General features: G+C 41.7%; 1 protein-coding gene across 1 annotated transcript; it reads right to left on the reverse strand.

Moving 5' to 3' along the window:
• Positions 1-9,621: 9,621 nt before the first annotated feature.
• Positions 9,622-13,892, reverse strand: ntpcr (nucleoside-triphosphatase, cancer-related). The gene is made up of 5 exons (XM_038800500.1): positions 13,786-13,892; positions 11,875-12,037; positions 11,677-11,782; positions 11,211-11,420; positions 9,622-10,975 (listed from the first exon to the last, which is right to left on the reverse strand). The coding sequence occupies exons 1-5, from the start codon at positions 13,817-13,819 to the stop codon at positions 10,895-10,897; spliced, it is 594 nt and encodes a 197-aa protein (XP_038656428.1). The 5' UTR covers positions 13,820-13,892; the 3' UTR covers positions 9,622-10,894.
• Between the last annotated feature and the right edge of the window lie 2,067 nt (positions 13,893-15,959).

Below are 15,959 nucleotides of genomic sequence, written 5' to 3' on the forward strand. Positions count from 1 at the left end.
CTGGGTATTCAGGTGGCGCGGGGGTGGGAGCAGCTGAAGAAGTGGAATTTGGCTTGGTTGGTGGAACAGATGAAGGGGGATTTTAGGAGGTGGGATGTGCTCCCGCTGGCGAGATGGGTGTAGTCGGTGAAGATGACAGTTCTCATAGACATAGAATTTACAGTGCAGAAGGAGGCCTTTCGGCCCATCGACTCTGCACCGGCACCGGCTCTTGGCAAGAGCACCTTACCCAACCCCACACTTCCACCCTATCCCCATAACCCAGTACTCCACCCAACACTAAAGGCAATTTTGGACACTAAGGGTAATTTATCATGGCCAATCCACCTAACCTGCACACCTTTGGACTGTGGGAGGAAACCAGAGCACCCGGAGGAAACCCACGCACACACAGGGAGAACGTGCAGACTCCGCACAGACAGTGACCCAAGCCGGGAATCGAACTTGGGACCCTGGCGCTGTGAAGCAATTGTGCTAACCACTATGCTACCATGCTGCCCACGGGAATCTCCCGAGGTCTTAGTCGTGTTTCAGAATCTCCCAATCTTCATTCCTAAGGCTTTTTTCAGGAGGGCGAATATGCTGATTTTGGGGTTTGTTTGGATGGGTAAAGCCACGCGGGTGAAGAAGGTGCTGCTGGAGCGGGGTCGAGAGTGGGGGTGGGGGGGGGGGGGGGTGGGGCTGGAATGGTCCTTTCAAATTTAATGAACTACTTTTGGGCTGTTAATATAGCCATGGTGAGGAAGTGGGTAGTGGGGGAGGGGCCAGTATGGGAGCAGATGGAGGCAGCCTCTTGTAAAGACTCAAGTTTGGGGACATTATTGACAGCGCCTTTACCGTTCTCACCAGCCAGGTACTCCACAAGCCCGGTCGGTAGTGTGGCAACCCTGAGGGTGTGGGGACAGTGGCAGCAGCACCTGAGGCTTGAGGGGAGCTTTGTTTGGGCACCGATCTGTGGGAATCATCGGTTTGTCCCGGGGAGGGGGGGGGCTGGTTTTGGGGGTGGCAATGGGCGGGGATTGAGCGGTTTGGGGATGTATTCATTGGGGCAGCTTCCAGAGCTTGGAGGGGATTTTGGAGAAATTGGAGTTGCCCGCTGGGAATGGGATTTTGCCCGTACTTTCCTTACCTGCCCCCTCAGGGACTGGAGGACAAGGTGGTGTCAAGAAAAGGGGTAAAAGCGTCAGAAATATATAAGGAGTTGATGGATTGGGAGGGAGCCTCAATAGGGATAGTGAAGCGTAAGTGGAAGGAAGAGTTGGGGAGGGAGGTGGTAGCTGGGTTGTGGGAGGAGGCTTTGAGGAGGATGAATGTATCTTGTCGTGCGCTAGCTTTAGCCTTATTCAGTTTAAGGTTCACAGGGCGCACATGATGGTGGCCAGGATGAGCAAGTTTTTTGAGGGGGTGGAAGATAGATGTGGGCGTTGTGCAGATGGATCCACGAATCATGTCCAAATGTTTTGGGCTTGTCCGAAGCTTGAGGGATTATGGCAGGGGTTTGCCGACGTTATGTCGGAGGTTTTGAAGGTGAAGGTGGTCCCGAGTCCCGAAGTGGCAATCTCTGAAGTGTCAGAAGACCCAGGATTCCAAGGGGTGAGCGAGGCCAAGGTCTTTGTGGTTGTGTTTGATGTGTAAATATATAAATGCCTCAATAAAATGTTTTTTTTTAAAGGAATTAATTACAGACACTTCAAGGTCACTGGTTGGTGAAAATTAGTTATTTCTTTATTCCTACATTACAATCATAATTACACTTTTTAAAAACCTTATTGGCGTAAAGTGCTTTGCAGTATCTGTTGGTTGGGAAAAGCACGAGATAAAAGTCTTTCTTTACATCATGATGGTATGCCCAAAACTCACAATTCCTACCAGCAGCAAAGGTGAGCACTAACATCTGGTCAAAATGAGCGAAGGACAAGATACCGACAGTTTACACATTTAAAAACTAAAATGTTACAGAATTATTAAGGTTAGTAGATTATCAGCTTGTGTCTGATTTCTATGAACTTCCATACCCACCCCACAACTACATGCCAACATCAGAACCCTGAGAACGATGAAATAAGTACTTTCCACTTGCAGTAAAACCCTCGTATGCTTAGTTTTCGATAAAATTACTGAGGTACTTCCATAAAGTACTGGGTAGCACGGCAACATTGTGTCTTTGTACCTCTGGAACTTTGAATGAAGTCCAGGCTGATGAAAAAGAGAATGAACAAATTTGCAATTATGCAGCATCTTTCATACCTTCAGGGCATCCCACGGCGCTTTACAGCCAATGATTTGATTTGATTTATTTGAATTACTTTCAAACTGTAGTCACTGTCACATAAACAAATTCACTATTAACTTAGCCTCCTCATACCATCAAGATCAATAACTGCTCCAAGTTATTAACTCTCTCCCTCCCCATAAAAAGTCTTCACCTAGCCGTGGGTGTATAGGGAGTACAGCAGGGGGCTAAGCATGCAGCCTTGCCGGGCTGGGTATTGAGGACTATCGTGGAAGAGGTGTTATTGTGGTCAGGATGTCGAGAATCCAGTTGCAGAGGGAGGAACCAAGTCCTAGGTTTTGGAGTTTTGATATGTGCTTGGCTGGCATTATGGTGTTGAAGGCAGAGATGTAGTCAATGGATAGGAGTCCGACGTTGGAGTCTTTGTTGTCGAGATGCTCCAGGGATGAGTGTAGGACCAGGGAGATGGTGTTTGCTGTGGACTGGTTGTAGCGATATGCGAATGGCAGTTAATCAAGGCATTTTGGGAGCATGGAGTTGGTATTTCTCATGACCAAACTCTCGAAGCACTTCATAATAAAAAATGTCAAGGCCAACGGATGGTAGTCTTTGAGGCATATTGCCTGGTTCTTCTTTGGCATCAGAATGATGGTGGTCTTTTTGAAGCAGGTGGGAACCTCGGTACGGAGTAGTGAGAGGTTGAAGATGTCTGCAAACACACCCGGCAGTTGATCCACGCTGGATCTGAGTTCACGACCAGGGACTCCATCAGGACCCATTGTTTTCCCAGGGTTCACTTTCAAGAAAGCCAATCCGACTTCAGAAGCTGCGACGATAAGTATGGGTATGTCCGAGGTTGCTTGGGTAGTTGACAACAGTTTGATGGTTTCCTGCTCAAACAGAGCATAGAATGCATTGAGTTCATTGGGAATAATGCTGCCGGAGATTCTACATGGTTTTGCTTTGTAGCCAGTTATGTTGTTTAAGCCTTGCCACAACTAACAAGAGTCTGTGTCGTTAGTCTGTGACTCTAGCTTAGTCTGGTATTGTGTCTTGCCACTTTGATGGCTTTGCGGAGGTCGTAACTGGATTTCCTGTATAGGTCAGGATCACTTGTTTTGAACGCCTCAGACCTGGCCTTCAGTAGGGAGTGAATCTCCCGATTAAACCTTGGTTTTGATTGGGGAACGTACATACTACCTTCTTTGGCCTGCAATCTTCTACACACTTGCTGATTAAGTGGTGGCACACTCATTTAGGTTGGCCACTGACTATGGACCAGTCCACTGGTTCCAGGCAGTTGGGTATGAGCTCTTCTGTTGCCTCAGGCCAGCATTACACAACCTTTTTAACTGGATTCTCTCGCTTAAATTTCTGCTTGTATGCCAGGAGAAGGAGTACTGTCTTATGGTCCGATTTTCCGACGTGGTTTTGGGGGATGGATCGGTAGGCGTCCTTGATGTTTGTGCAGCAGTGGTCGAGGACGTTGGCACCCCTGGCGGGACAGGAGATGTGTTGGTGGAATATAGGCAATACACTTTTGAAATTGGACTGGTTGAAGTCCCTGGCCATGATGAATAAGGCCTCCAGGTATTCTATTTCACTGTTAGTGCACAATTCATTCTTTACTTCCGACGAGGTGGGATGTAGACTGCCATGATGATGGCAGAAATGAACTCCCGTGAAACGGGCGGCATTTCAGAGTCAGGTAATTCAGGTCCGGCGAGCATCAGTTAGCCAGGGTCGTCATGTCCGAGCACCAGGAGGTATTGATGAGGAGGCAAGCCCCTCCACCCTTTGTTTTGCCCGATGGAGTTGAACGGTCCATCCGATGTATTGATAAGCCGTCAGGTTGTATGGCAGAGTCTGGTGAGGCAGGCATGAGCCATGTCTCCGTGAAACAGAGAACATAGTCGTCTCTTACCTCCCACTGAGAGGTAAGTCTAGCTTTAAGCTTGTCCAACTTGTTTTCGGTTGCTTGGACGTTTACCAGCAGTATGCTGGGGAGATGCGACCTGAAACTGTATTGTTTTAGTCTCACTTGCAGACCGCCGCCTTTTCCTAACTTCCTTGGTTGGTGGCTGCTTCTGGATGGTCCTGGGATCTGATGGGAGACATCCGACCTTGTGTAAGGGAAGTGGTTGTGTCTGGTGGGGTCCTGGGCGCTGGATGTGATTTTGAGGTCGGGTCTGGCAGGGTCCCGGTTGCTGGTTGTGATTTTGGGGTTGCCGGGGGTGGCATGTTCGCGATCTGGACAGATCCGGTTTAATTTTCCTTGAGGTTGTCCTATTATCTGATATGTATGACATGAACAGCAAAATTCAACTACATCCATGTCAATAATTTTTTTAAATATTTTTGCTTGTGTTTCTCTTACTGGAACCACCTGCACTACACACAAAATCTCCTTTCTATAACTCATTGGTAATACCACTTGATGAACTTCTTCCCACTTCTAATCTGCCTGAATCTGCAAAGGTCTCCACTTTCTCATTAATACATTCTTTCTAATGTAATAACAATCTGGTATAGACTCAGATTCTATTCCTGTATATGCTTTCTGATACAATAAATCAAGGGGAGATAGATATTGGACAGATGTCAGAGGTAGGTTCTTTACTCAGAGTAGTAAGGGCATGGAATGCCCTGCCTGCAACAGTAGTGGAGTCGCCAACATTAAGGGCATTTAAATGGTCATTGGATAAACATATGGGCGATAATGAAATAGTGTAGATGGGCTTTAGATTGGTTTCACACGTCGGTGCAACATCGAGGGCCGAAGGGTCTGTACTGCGCTGTAATGTTCTATTGAACTGCTTTATCTCTGAATCTCTCTGCTGTAATTTTACCGACTTCCTTGAACTACAGGTATCTGCTTCATCCGCCTTGTTCTTTATCAACCATCTGATCAAACATTGTTTCTGATAACTGAACCTCAGCCTCGAGTTCTCCTCCTCCTGTCTCAACCTGTGGCTATGTGATCTTGTAATCAGCAAACACCCCAGGACATGCTTCTTGCAACATCTCAGTTGTTTGATTTTCAACCGGCTTTTCAACCACAGAAGGCATCACTCCCACCTGTATTTATATATATATATCAGCTGTATCATTGCCCAGGATACATTGAAAGGGTATTTTCTATTACTCCTACCACCACTTCTCACCGGACTCTAACTCTACCGTACATAGTTGCACACTACTCCTTTTGCCACTAATTCCACATACCACCACCTTTTCTGGCATTACTCCTTTCGAACTACATATCTCTTTATGTGTCATTGTTAAAGTTGAGTTGCTAGGGACACACGAGTAAATCATACTCTCACAATTATTTAAAAAGACCTGGCACCTGCTTATCCATCAACCTCTGAATAGGCTGTACACTCTGTTGCACCTCTTCCACTGGAGCCATGTTGTCTTTTTCCACTTTAATAAATTCCACTGGCCCATATTGTTTTAACGAGTCTGTCTTCCCAGTACTTCTCTTTAATCACCAACATTGTGACTTCATGTGTCCAAATTTATCACAATGAAAATATGTAAGTTTTGTTATCTCTCTTCCACTAGCATATGTTTCCTTTTTAACTTGAGGCAAACTCTCCTTAATATCTCCAACTAGATCTCATTTGCCTTGTCCACCTGTGGATTTCTCATTTCCCCAGTTTCTGTTCTTCACAGATTGAAATTGATGTCAAAAATCAGACCTTAATTTGGGAACTAATTCAAAACAATCTGCCATATCTGCTGTCAGTCCAGTAGTTTTAACTCTTTGCTATCCCACATGAGTTCTCACTACTGAGGGAAGTGAATCTTTAAATTCCTCCAAAATAATAATTTCCCTAAGAGCGTCATACGCTTGGTCTATAGTCCTATCAAAATTATTTTGTTTCTTTCAAATTCTATATCTATCTGACCTGGTTCTTTCCTTTGATTTCTAAACTTCTGTCTGTAGGCTTCTGGCACAAGTTGATATACACTTAATATGGCTTTTAGAATCCCATCAGAATCCCTAGATACCTCCTCTGATAGTGATGCAAATACTTCACTAACTCTATCTACTAACTTTATTTGAATCAATAATATCGACATGGTCTTTGGCCAATTCAATTGTTCAGTCATTTTCTCAAATGAGACAAAAAAAACTTCCAAATCTTTCTCGTAAAATCTTGGCAATGCTTGAATATATTTAAACATATCCATACAGAATTTTTGACTAGGAGGGATTTCTCCTTCCTCTAGACTTTCCTCAATTTCTGCCTTTAACTTCTGACACTTTGAAGTTTTTAAAATTACTTTTAATTTTACCCAATTATTTTTTTCCAATTAAGGGACAATTTAGCATGGGTAATCCACCTACTCCGCACATCTTTGGGTTATGGGGGTGAGACAGACAGGGAGAATGCGCAAATTCCACACGGACAGTGACCTGGGGCCAGGATCAAACCCGGGTCCTCAGTGCTGTGAGGCAGCAGTGCTAACCATTGCGCCACCGTGCTGCCCAACATCCAACATTTTAAGTTGATACTCTTTTACTTTCCAACTCCCACTTATTCATTTTCATTTTGTGAATTTCAAATTTTCTCTGAATACTCTTCTTTAGCCATTGCCTCTCTCCCTCTCTCTCATGGGTGGTATGGTAACATAGTAGTTAGCATTGTTGCTACACAGCGCCAGAGTCCTGGGTTCGATTCCCGCTTGGGTCACTATCGGTGCGGAGTCTGCACATTCTCCCCGTGTCTGCGTGGGTTTCCTCCGGGTGCTCTGGTTTCCTCCCACAAGTCCTGAAAGATGTGCTGTTAGGTAATTTTAACATTCTGATTCTCCTTCTGTGCACCCGAACAGGTGCCAAAATGTGGCGACTAGGGACTTTTCACAGTAACTTCATTGCAGTGTTAATATAAGCCTACTTGTGACACTAATGAAGATTATTATTATCTTTAACTGAACTGTTTTGACAGAAACTGCTAGTCAGTCCACAGAGAGATCTAACCTCACTGTATTTAGAGTAGCTGCTTGTCCCAGTCTAAAACAAAACTTTTTAAACTGTTTCAGCTCCTGGCTCCTCCATTAATGACATCATCTTACTAAAATAAAACACAATGTGCGGATTCTCCGTCTCGCCAGCCGGCCAATGGGGCATCCCCAGTCTGCCGGCGCAACGGAGAATCCAGCCCATGTCTCTAATTATCTACTCCTCAGGGAACCCTCTTAATATAAACTTAAGTCCATTAGCCCAATTATAAAAGCCCAAACTTTTACAATTCTTTAAATGCATCTGTCTCCAAAAAGCCTAGCTGTCTTTCAAACCAGGCATTTAAAAAACACGACTGCAAAAGTCACATTCTATCCCAGGCTTTTAACCCTTACTGCACCAAATAATACAATTTATCTGAAATTCTTTCATTCATCACAGCCCTCATGCAACTTGCAGCCCAAAAATCTTAGCAAACCTAAGTAACTCAGTCCTATCAGCATTCACTGGACTTTTTGTTTAAATTCTCTGGGTTGGAGGTTTGGAAAGGGTGACTGTTAATTTTGTTTCATTTGTGGATAAATTCCAAATCTGAACATCAGTATCTTTTAATTTCCATTGCTTGAGGAATTTACAACTTAATGGCAGTAGGGATCGAAACTTTATATGTGGCTCTCATGATAAACAGCTAAGTGGCCCATGGGAGAGTTTGGATATACAAGAACACAAGAATTAGGAGTCAGCCATTCGACCCCATGAGTGCGCTCCACATTCAATAAGATCATGGCTGATCTGATTGTGGCCTCAGCTCCATTTTTCTGTCTGTCCTTCATAACCCTTGACTTCCTTGTTGATCGAGAATCTGTCAAACTCAACCTTCGATATATTCAATGACCCAGCCTCCACTGCTCTATAGGGAAGAGAATTCCACAGACTAACAACACGCAGAGAAAATAAATTCTCCTCACCTCAGTCTTAAATGGGAGACCTCTAATTTTCAAGTTCTCGACTCTTCAACAAGGGGAAACCCTCTTAGCATCCACATTCTCAACTACTCTTAGAATCTTGTATGTTTCAATACTTCTCATTCTTCGAAACGGCAATATAGACCCAACCTTTTTTCAAAAGATAGCCTCATCATCCCAGCAATCAGTTGAGTGAACCTTCACTGAACTATCTCTAATGCAATTATATCTATGTTTAATGATATTCCAATCTCCCAATATTGAAATAATGATAATGTTGACATGGTATTTTGAAGTTTGGTGCAGTTCAGAGAATGTAGATGGGCAAGAGAATGTAGATGGGCCATTTGGCCCACTTCTCTGCCATTCAGTTAGATCATGGCTGATTATCTACCTTAACACCACTTTCCCACACTATCCCCATATCCCTTGATGTCATTAGTATCCAGAAATGTATCAACTTCTGTCTTGAACATGCTTAATAATTGAGCTTCCAGTCCTCTGGGGTACTGAATTCCAAAGATTCACCACCCGCTGGGTGAAGAAATTGTTCCTCATTTCAGTCTTCCTTATTCTGAGACTGTGTCCCTTCGTTTGAGACTCACCAGCCAGATTCCCACACTACATGGACAATCTACTTTGTAGGCCTGAAGCCACTAATGCATCCACTTTTGTACTTTAGCATTTCCGCTTTGCTCTTGATTTTAAGCCTATAGTGAATATTTAAAGTAATTTTGTAACCCAACTATGATTGTGCTTTGATTAATTATCAATAATAATATGTAGTGACCTGTTTTTCCAGACATTGTTCTTTTTCATACTGGTCAGGCACAGCTGGTATTTAGACTACATCTTTGCTTTCCATTTTTCAAGCTAGAATACTAATTAAAGTTGTCTATTGTTTATCAGAAGTCATTTTTCTTACTGCATTCGGTGACCCTTGGACTACAGGCCAGGGTGATGAGTAACCTTATGTGGGGTAGTCACTTAGTATAAAGCATCAGATAATGAAGTTTGATTTGATGGACATAACTTGAAGAACCACAGATGGAAAGATGTCATCAAAAGATGCATAAACAACTTGGATGTTGGCCTTGCAGTGCCAATAAGGAAAATTAAGAACTGAGACTTGTTTTTGGAAAAGACTGTACCAGACATCAAAAGACTGGAATAGAGCCAGAAATTTGGCTTAAGGGATAGGACTCGTGGTGGGATAGTCATCTCCAAAGACAGGAGGGAGGGCCAGGAATGGAGTGACTTGACCATAGTGCACACCCGTCAGGTTACTCAGCGACTCGGTAACCAATTTGGACATCTGTCATAGAACAGACCAATTTGGGGCTATCCATTTTGAGGGGCTGTCATGAAATGGACCAATTTGGGGTTATTGTTTGTGCTTTAGAAAATTCTGTCTTTTATTTTTCTACATAAAATGCTTTCCCTTTCAATAGTTATTTTACTTCTTTTTTATTTTTAAAAATCAATTATAATTGTCATATCATCGATAGCATTATTCAATAATAAAACTATACTGCTTTAACACATTACTTGCCAGTCATTCATTTCATTCCTGTTACGTCCAGAGTATGGCTCCAAACTTAAGTGAGACTCCGAAATAGACTCTCACGCCAAACTCCTGACACTTTTTTGTTTAATTTATTGCTTACAAACACTACGGTATTTGTCAAAATAAAAACTCTTGATAAAATGGTCAGTGGCTGCAATATATTGCATTTTTCACCAAATAGGAGGTGATAATTCAGATTTGTAATTACATTTGTTTACACATATATATACGCATCAACATTTTTAGAACATTTGAACATCTTTTGGTTCACTCTTGACTTTGCTGCATGATCTGTGTGTTCATTGATTAGCAGCAGAGCAACATCAACAAAGCATACCATAGTGAAGATTGTATAAACAGAGTATTAGAAGTTTACTTTAATTTTCTTTTTTTTGTTTTATAAATTTAGAATATCCAATTCTTTATTTTTCCCAATTAAGGAGCAATTTAGAGTGGCCAATTCACCTACCCTGCACATCTTTTTGGGTTGTGGGGGTGAGACCCACCCACACAGACATGGGGAGAATGTGCAAACTCCACACGGACAGCGACCCGGGATCGAATCTGGGTCACAGGCAGACCAAGAAATATATCAATCAGCAACACAAGCTGCTTCCTTGAATTTCCTAACATGGGCAGGATTGGATGGCAATAACTTTTTAAAGAGTACTCTCCTTTGTAATTTTTAAAATTGAATTTTGCTAGAAAACAAATATCAATTTTCTCAGGAAACACAGAAAAGCTGTTCGTGTGGCAACCTAGGAGAAGGCACTATTTCAAACATGTTCATCTATTTAAAATGCCTTATTTCTAAATCAGTTCACTTTTGAGGACAAGTAATATTTCCCATGGACTGTTGCCCGGATACACTAATCATTAAAGCATTCGTTACACATTCCAGTAAGCATCCAGTTGACTCATGAGCATATGTTGGAAGAAAAGCTTAAATGCAAATAACCACTTTTATATACAAGAACAAAATATTACTTTAGTACAATGGAAGTTGAAGGAGCAACTTGGAAGTACATTCAATCTTTAAGCATTACACAAAGTAGTGTGGAGGCCAAAAAATTTTTTAAGCACAAATCAGAATATAAACCTCAACCAGAAATCTGTGATCATGGGACATGTCCTCCTGTAATCATCTATAATTTGAATCAGTTTCCTTTTAACTTTCTGCAGTCTTGCACTGATGTGACAATCTCTTGTACAATACTGTTCCTATTATCCTTTGTAATCTGTAAAACAAATGTAACCATTTAATAGTCAATACACTTGACTATAACCAAAGCTTTCTCAAAACTAGGGAATATTGGAGAAAGGTAGATGGAAAGTTAAACTCAAGATTATTTTGTAGTTGTGCGCTTAAGTACAATTTTAAAAGCTTATAAATATTTTACTATATGAAAATGCTTTTCAGAGTAAATTCACAGTGCCTGCTCAAATTGCAAATGTCAATATTCAGGGTCTTACATTAAAGATTTTAACTTCCCTTCTGCTTCTGATTTCTTCCACAAGTCTTAAAGGTTTTCCCTTAGGGACAGGAATAGTTCCGAGGATGGTGGCACCAACTCCGTCGAGGATTTGATGTACAGAGTGGATAAAGGGTTCACTGAAGAGCTCCATTTTTCCTATCTCATCTATCACGTACACCTTTTTCTCCATGTCTTCTCTGTCATTAACCTACAAGGATTAGAGGAAAGAAACAAATTACAATGCTACCCTATTAACCTATTGATTTCTCTAATGGCACCATAAGGTTGATATTTGTGGGCTGTACTTCCAATTATCAAAACTAGTCATCAATTTTTTCTACTTAAATTTGAATTTTCATAATTATAACAAGTCTCTAAAGTAAACTGGCATATACCCACAGTTATAACAGATGAACAACAAATAGGACCGGTGCATCTTTCATGAGCATAATTCACCATCTTACTTTTTCGAGAAGGGGCAGGACCAGGCGTTCAAATGACGGAAGATCCACTGCATACTGACCAACTCTATATTCACATCGCCTGCTGTTCGGAATACCGGAATCATTGCTAGGGGCAGGAAAATATAACTTTAAAAACTGCCAAACTCATGATCTTGAAATAGTATTTTAACACGTTTGAGGAATTAAAACAATTTGTACCTTATTCTGGACAAGGTTCCTCGCTTACCAGACACCGTAACAACATCAAATCCTACTCTTCTTCCATTTTTTCTGACTTCCTCGGTGTAAAATCCATCAACAGGAATCCCAGAAGTTTTCAACACATCTATGGTTTTGTGGATGAGGGTTGTTTTACCAATACCTAGAAAAATGTGAAACAATTTATTCAAGTGATAAATGGGATTTGCTAGTGTAACTTTACTTAAATAGAATAAAGTAACATGAAATAGACAAAAGAAAAACTTGTCCATTAAACTTTTAGACATCGCCCATTTTTTAGGTTTCCTGCTCCCCAAGCAATATCCCTGGCCTAGAAATGCCACTTTATATTTAAGTAGTATTTCCTTCTCCTTTCTCAGAACAGTCCCTCAACTTCACTCAGCATCTCCTTTGATGTCTCTCGAAATGCCAAGAATTTATCATCTGAAAGCCCTTTTATTAAGAACACTTAAATATAGTGTGGACATGGTTATGACAACTTCCGATTCCGTTTTTAAGCAACATTAATGAACAATCTCTTGAATTAACTGTTTTTATTGAAGAAAAAGTATAATTATTTTTAAAATGCTAAAGAATTTTCACTGTCCACTCCATCCTACATTGTTAGGTAACACACGTAATCATCTGACTTTAATACTATTTGGAAGATAAACCTTCATACCATTTCCAACGCAAAACATCTTTAAAAGAAATGCTGAACTCCAGCATTTCTTGTATAATTCTGAGAACTAACATTTTCCTAAATAAAACCCAAAAGTTCACTCATGCTTACACATTACATATATCTGTGTCCTATGTTCTATAAAGTGACATGAAGCATCAGTTGAATATCAGTGGAACAAACATGAACTGCAGAACTGCTGGTACCGTACTGATACACCAGGTTAAGTCACAAATACAAAATGCTGTCTTCAACACTTTTATTGATGCTTTGAATCTCGCTATGTATTTTGTTACTGCGTGTTCTGAAGAAACCCAGGACACTTTAAAATGCCAAGCTGTTTATATTCATGGGTACAACAGAACTATTCTTTGGCCAAGCTTTTACTCACCTGACCTAATGCCTCATCATTTGGCTTTGTGCACATTTTTGTCTAATTATCCTCCTGTGAAGTGCTTTGGGATGGTTTACTATGTTAAAGATGCTATTCAAATGTCAGTTATTGTATTTATGGTACCCAATGGAAAAAAGTATTTTTACCAACACAAAACGGTTCAGATTTTTCAGTGCCAATCTCCCCCCTCCAACCCAGAGTGTGGTTCTGTTATATTTTGAAAAAGTTATAGTATTGATTGAATTTTTAAGATATCACATGCAGAGACTCACAGTAATGGGTTCCCTTGTCTCCAGGTCATAGCAATGACATTTCTGCTTCCAGCAGCAAGACCAGGATTTGTTCTAAAGTCACAGCCCCTTTCGAGTTAATGGAGCCACTTAGGGCTCTCGTCGACGAATGTCTCCCCATATGGGGTTCCAATGGATTGTGTCCCTGTGGAGCTGGATTTGTCTCACCTTCTGCTCCTAATGGCCTATTTTTAGAGGCCGGATTTCTAGTGACTATCACACAACATTCTGTGCTGAATTTTTAGTGGTGGGGGGAGGGAGCTGGTGGAGGGTTAAAAGCTTGTTCTTAATTAATCTACCAATAAAACCACCACAGTAGTTATTCGGGTATTTCTGAAATGTCTTGTAATTCACGGCTGCCAATCTGGACACTGTAAGAAGTCTTCCAACACCAGGTTAAAGTACACAGAGTGATCTCACAAACAGGAAGGGGAGGGCATGCAAAAAGATCCAGATTTCCGATTAAACATCGTAGTCTTATTAGGTAACGCGCGTTTTTGCGCTGCGACTTTGATTTTTATTTCATGCATTATGACTGACACTACCTGGGGGGCCGGTCAAAAAGACATGCCGACTCATCTCGCCGTCCGTCCGTCCTCCTCCCGGAGACCAATGGGCCCGCCGCGCGCCGTCAGCTGACCCCGGATCCCGCCCGCCGCGCGCCGTCAGCTGACCCCGGATCCCGCCCGCCGTCAGCTGACCCCGGATCCCGCCCGCCCGCCCGCCCGCCCGCCGCGCGCCGTCAGCTGACCCCGGAGCCCGCCTGCCGCGCGCCGTCACCTTGCACCTGTGACGGTTGGCAGCTGCGTGCGCAGGCGGGAGGTCCGCGTGTCGAAGGAAGCCAACGATTTAAAAAAATAATAATTTTTCTTGTTTACTTGCAACTTTTCCTCACTCGTTCAGGGCGATTTTCCCCTTCTGTACTCCCTTCAACAATGATCTGGGCTCAAATAAAATCGGTGCCAGTTGTAGGTTGATATAATGCAGATGCTGAGGAGCCACTGAAGCCAGGCAGACCTAATTTACAGAATGAGTTATTTAGACAACGTCTGCAAGGAGGTCGATATTTGATGCTGCCTAGCGCAAATTGCTGCAAGTTGGAGGGGAAAATAGGTGGTATATGCAATTAAAGGTATTACATTAGTTAAAGATGGGACCCAATAAGTTTTTTTTTGTGGACTTTGCACCAAAAATATCCAACCAATGTCAGCAAAAACAATAGGCTGTTGAGCTGCACCTATCCAAAAAAAAAGAAGAAACCGTGTTCAAAGTCTACAGCTCTATGATAGCACTGCACTATGTCCACTTTTGGTGTCTTGTAACACAAGGCAGATGTTCAAACACTGGATCTACTGCAGAGAGAAGCCACAAAGCAGACGAACCTCAGGAAGGATATATATTCGCCTTGAAGAAAGTTCAGCACAAATTCACCATCAAATTGTGTCAAATTATAAATTCAAGACTTCATACTTCAATCCTAAAAAAGTAGGATTTAAATTAGAAAAGAAAGGTCAGTGTGCCTTTTATTGAATGAGTGCACTCAATATTATGTGTTGCTTGACTGTTCAAATTAAATTCTTAAAGCATTTTGGTATTAAATCCTTTATACCCACAAGTATAAACTGATACAATAGCAATTTGGCCTTCGAAAACTGGTGCTATAGTGACTTCATTAAGAAATGTAATGGTCTTTGGTGTGTGAAAACTTCCAAATTCAAAATTATAGCTACATTTCCTTAATTTATACTCAGCTGTTCAAATAAGGTATTATTGTATTATTGCGACAAGCTCAAACCTTCACATTCTTTTAAGTCGTGTACTTTTCACTCTTTCACATAGCAAAAATCTATGCAGTCACAGGTGAATCCTCAAAATATAGTTTGAGATATGTTTATTGGTACTGAAAGTCAATTTTAAAAAACATTTTACCCTGAAAAGACTTATGCTCTCACTCAGTTGAGCCAACTTTATAGGCTTAAAAAAATAATTAAACTGATCATCTTCCCCATTGAATCTGCTGCACTATGTCCTAACCATTCATTTCCTCAAACTAACTGATTCTGGGAGTGCTGGATGCTCAGTCATTTTCCTGTGGCAATGTTGGACTTCAGACAATTCTAGTTTGTAATTTAGCTTAATCATGACTTTTTAAAACTATTTGTTTCATTTCTTAACTCACGTCAATAAGAATAATCTTTATTACTTTCACAAGTAAACTTACATTAACACTGCAATGAAGTTATTGTGAAAATCCCCTAGTCGCCACAGTCCAGGGTCTGTTTGGGTACACTGAGGGAGACTACAGAATGTCCAAATTACCCAACAGCACATCTTTCGGGACTTGTGGGAGGAAACCGGAGCACCCGGAGGAAACCCAAGCAGACACAAGGAGAATGTGTAGACTCTGCACAGACAGTGACCCAAGGAGGGAATTGAACCTGGGACCCTGGTGCTCTGAAGCAACAGTGCTAAGCACTGTGCTACCATACTGCCTACTATATTCCATATAAACCTATTACAGTATTATTTATCATATCATATAATGGTTACAGGAGACCATTTGACCCATCGTATCCATGCCAGCTATCTGCAAGAGCCTCTCATCTCGGGCCATTCCCCTGTCTTTTTCCATTGTCTTTTACCTGGAACTTTGAGGTTTTTTAAAATGATTTCAACTGGTCTTCAGGCATGATCAATAAAATCTGGGAAACACAGGAAT

Source organism: Scyliorhinus canicula, chromosome 6 (assembly GCF_902713615.1).
Source record: "Scyliorhinus canicula chromosome 6, sScyCan1.1, whole genome shotgun sequence".
Taxonomy (NCBI): Eukaryota; Metazoa; Chordata; class Chondrichthyes; order Carcharhiniformes; family Scyliorhinidae; genus Scyliorhinus; species Scyliorhinus canicula.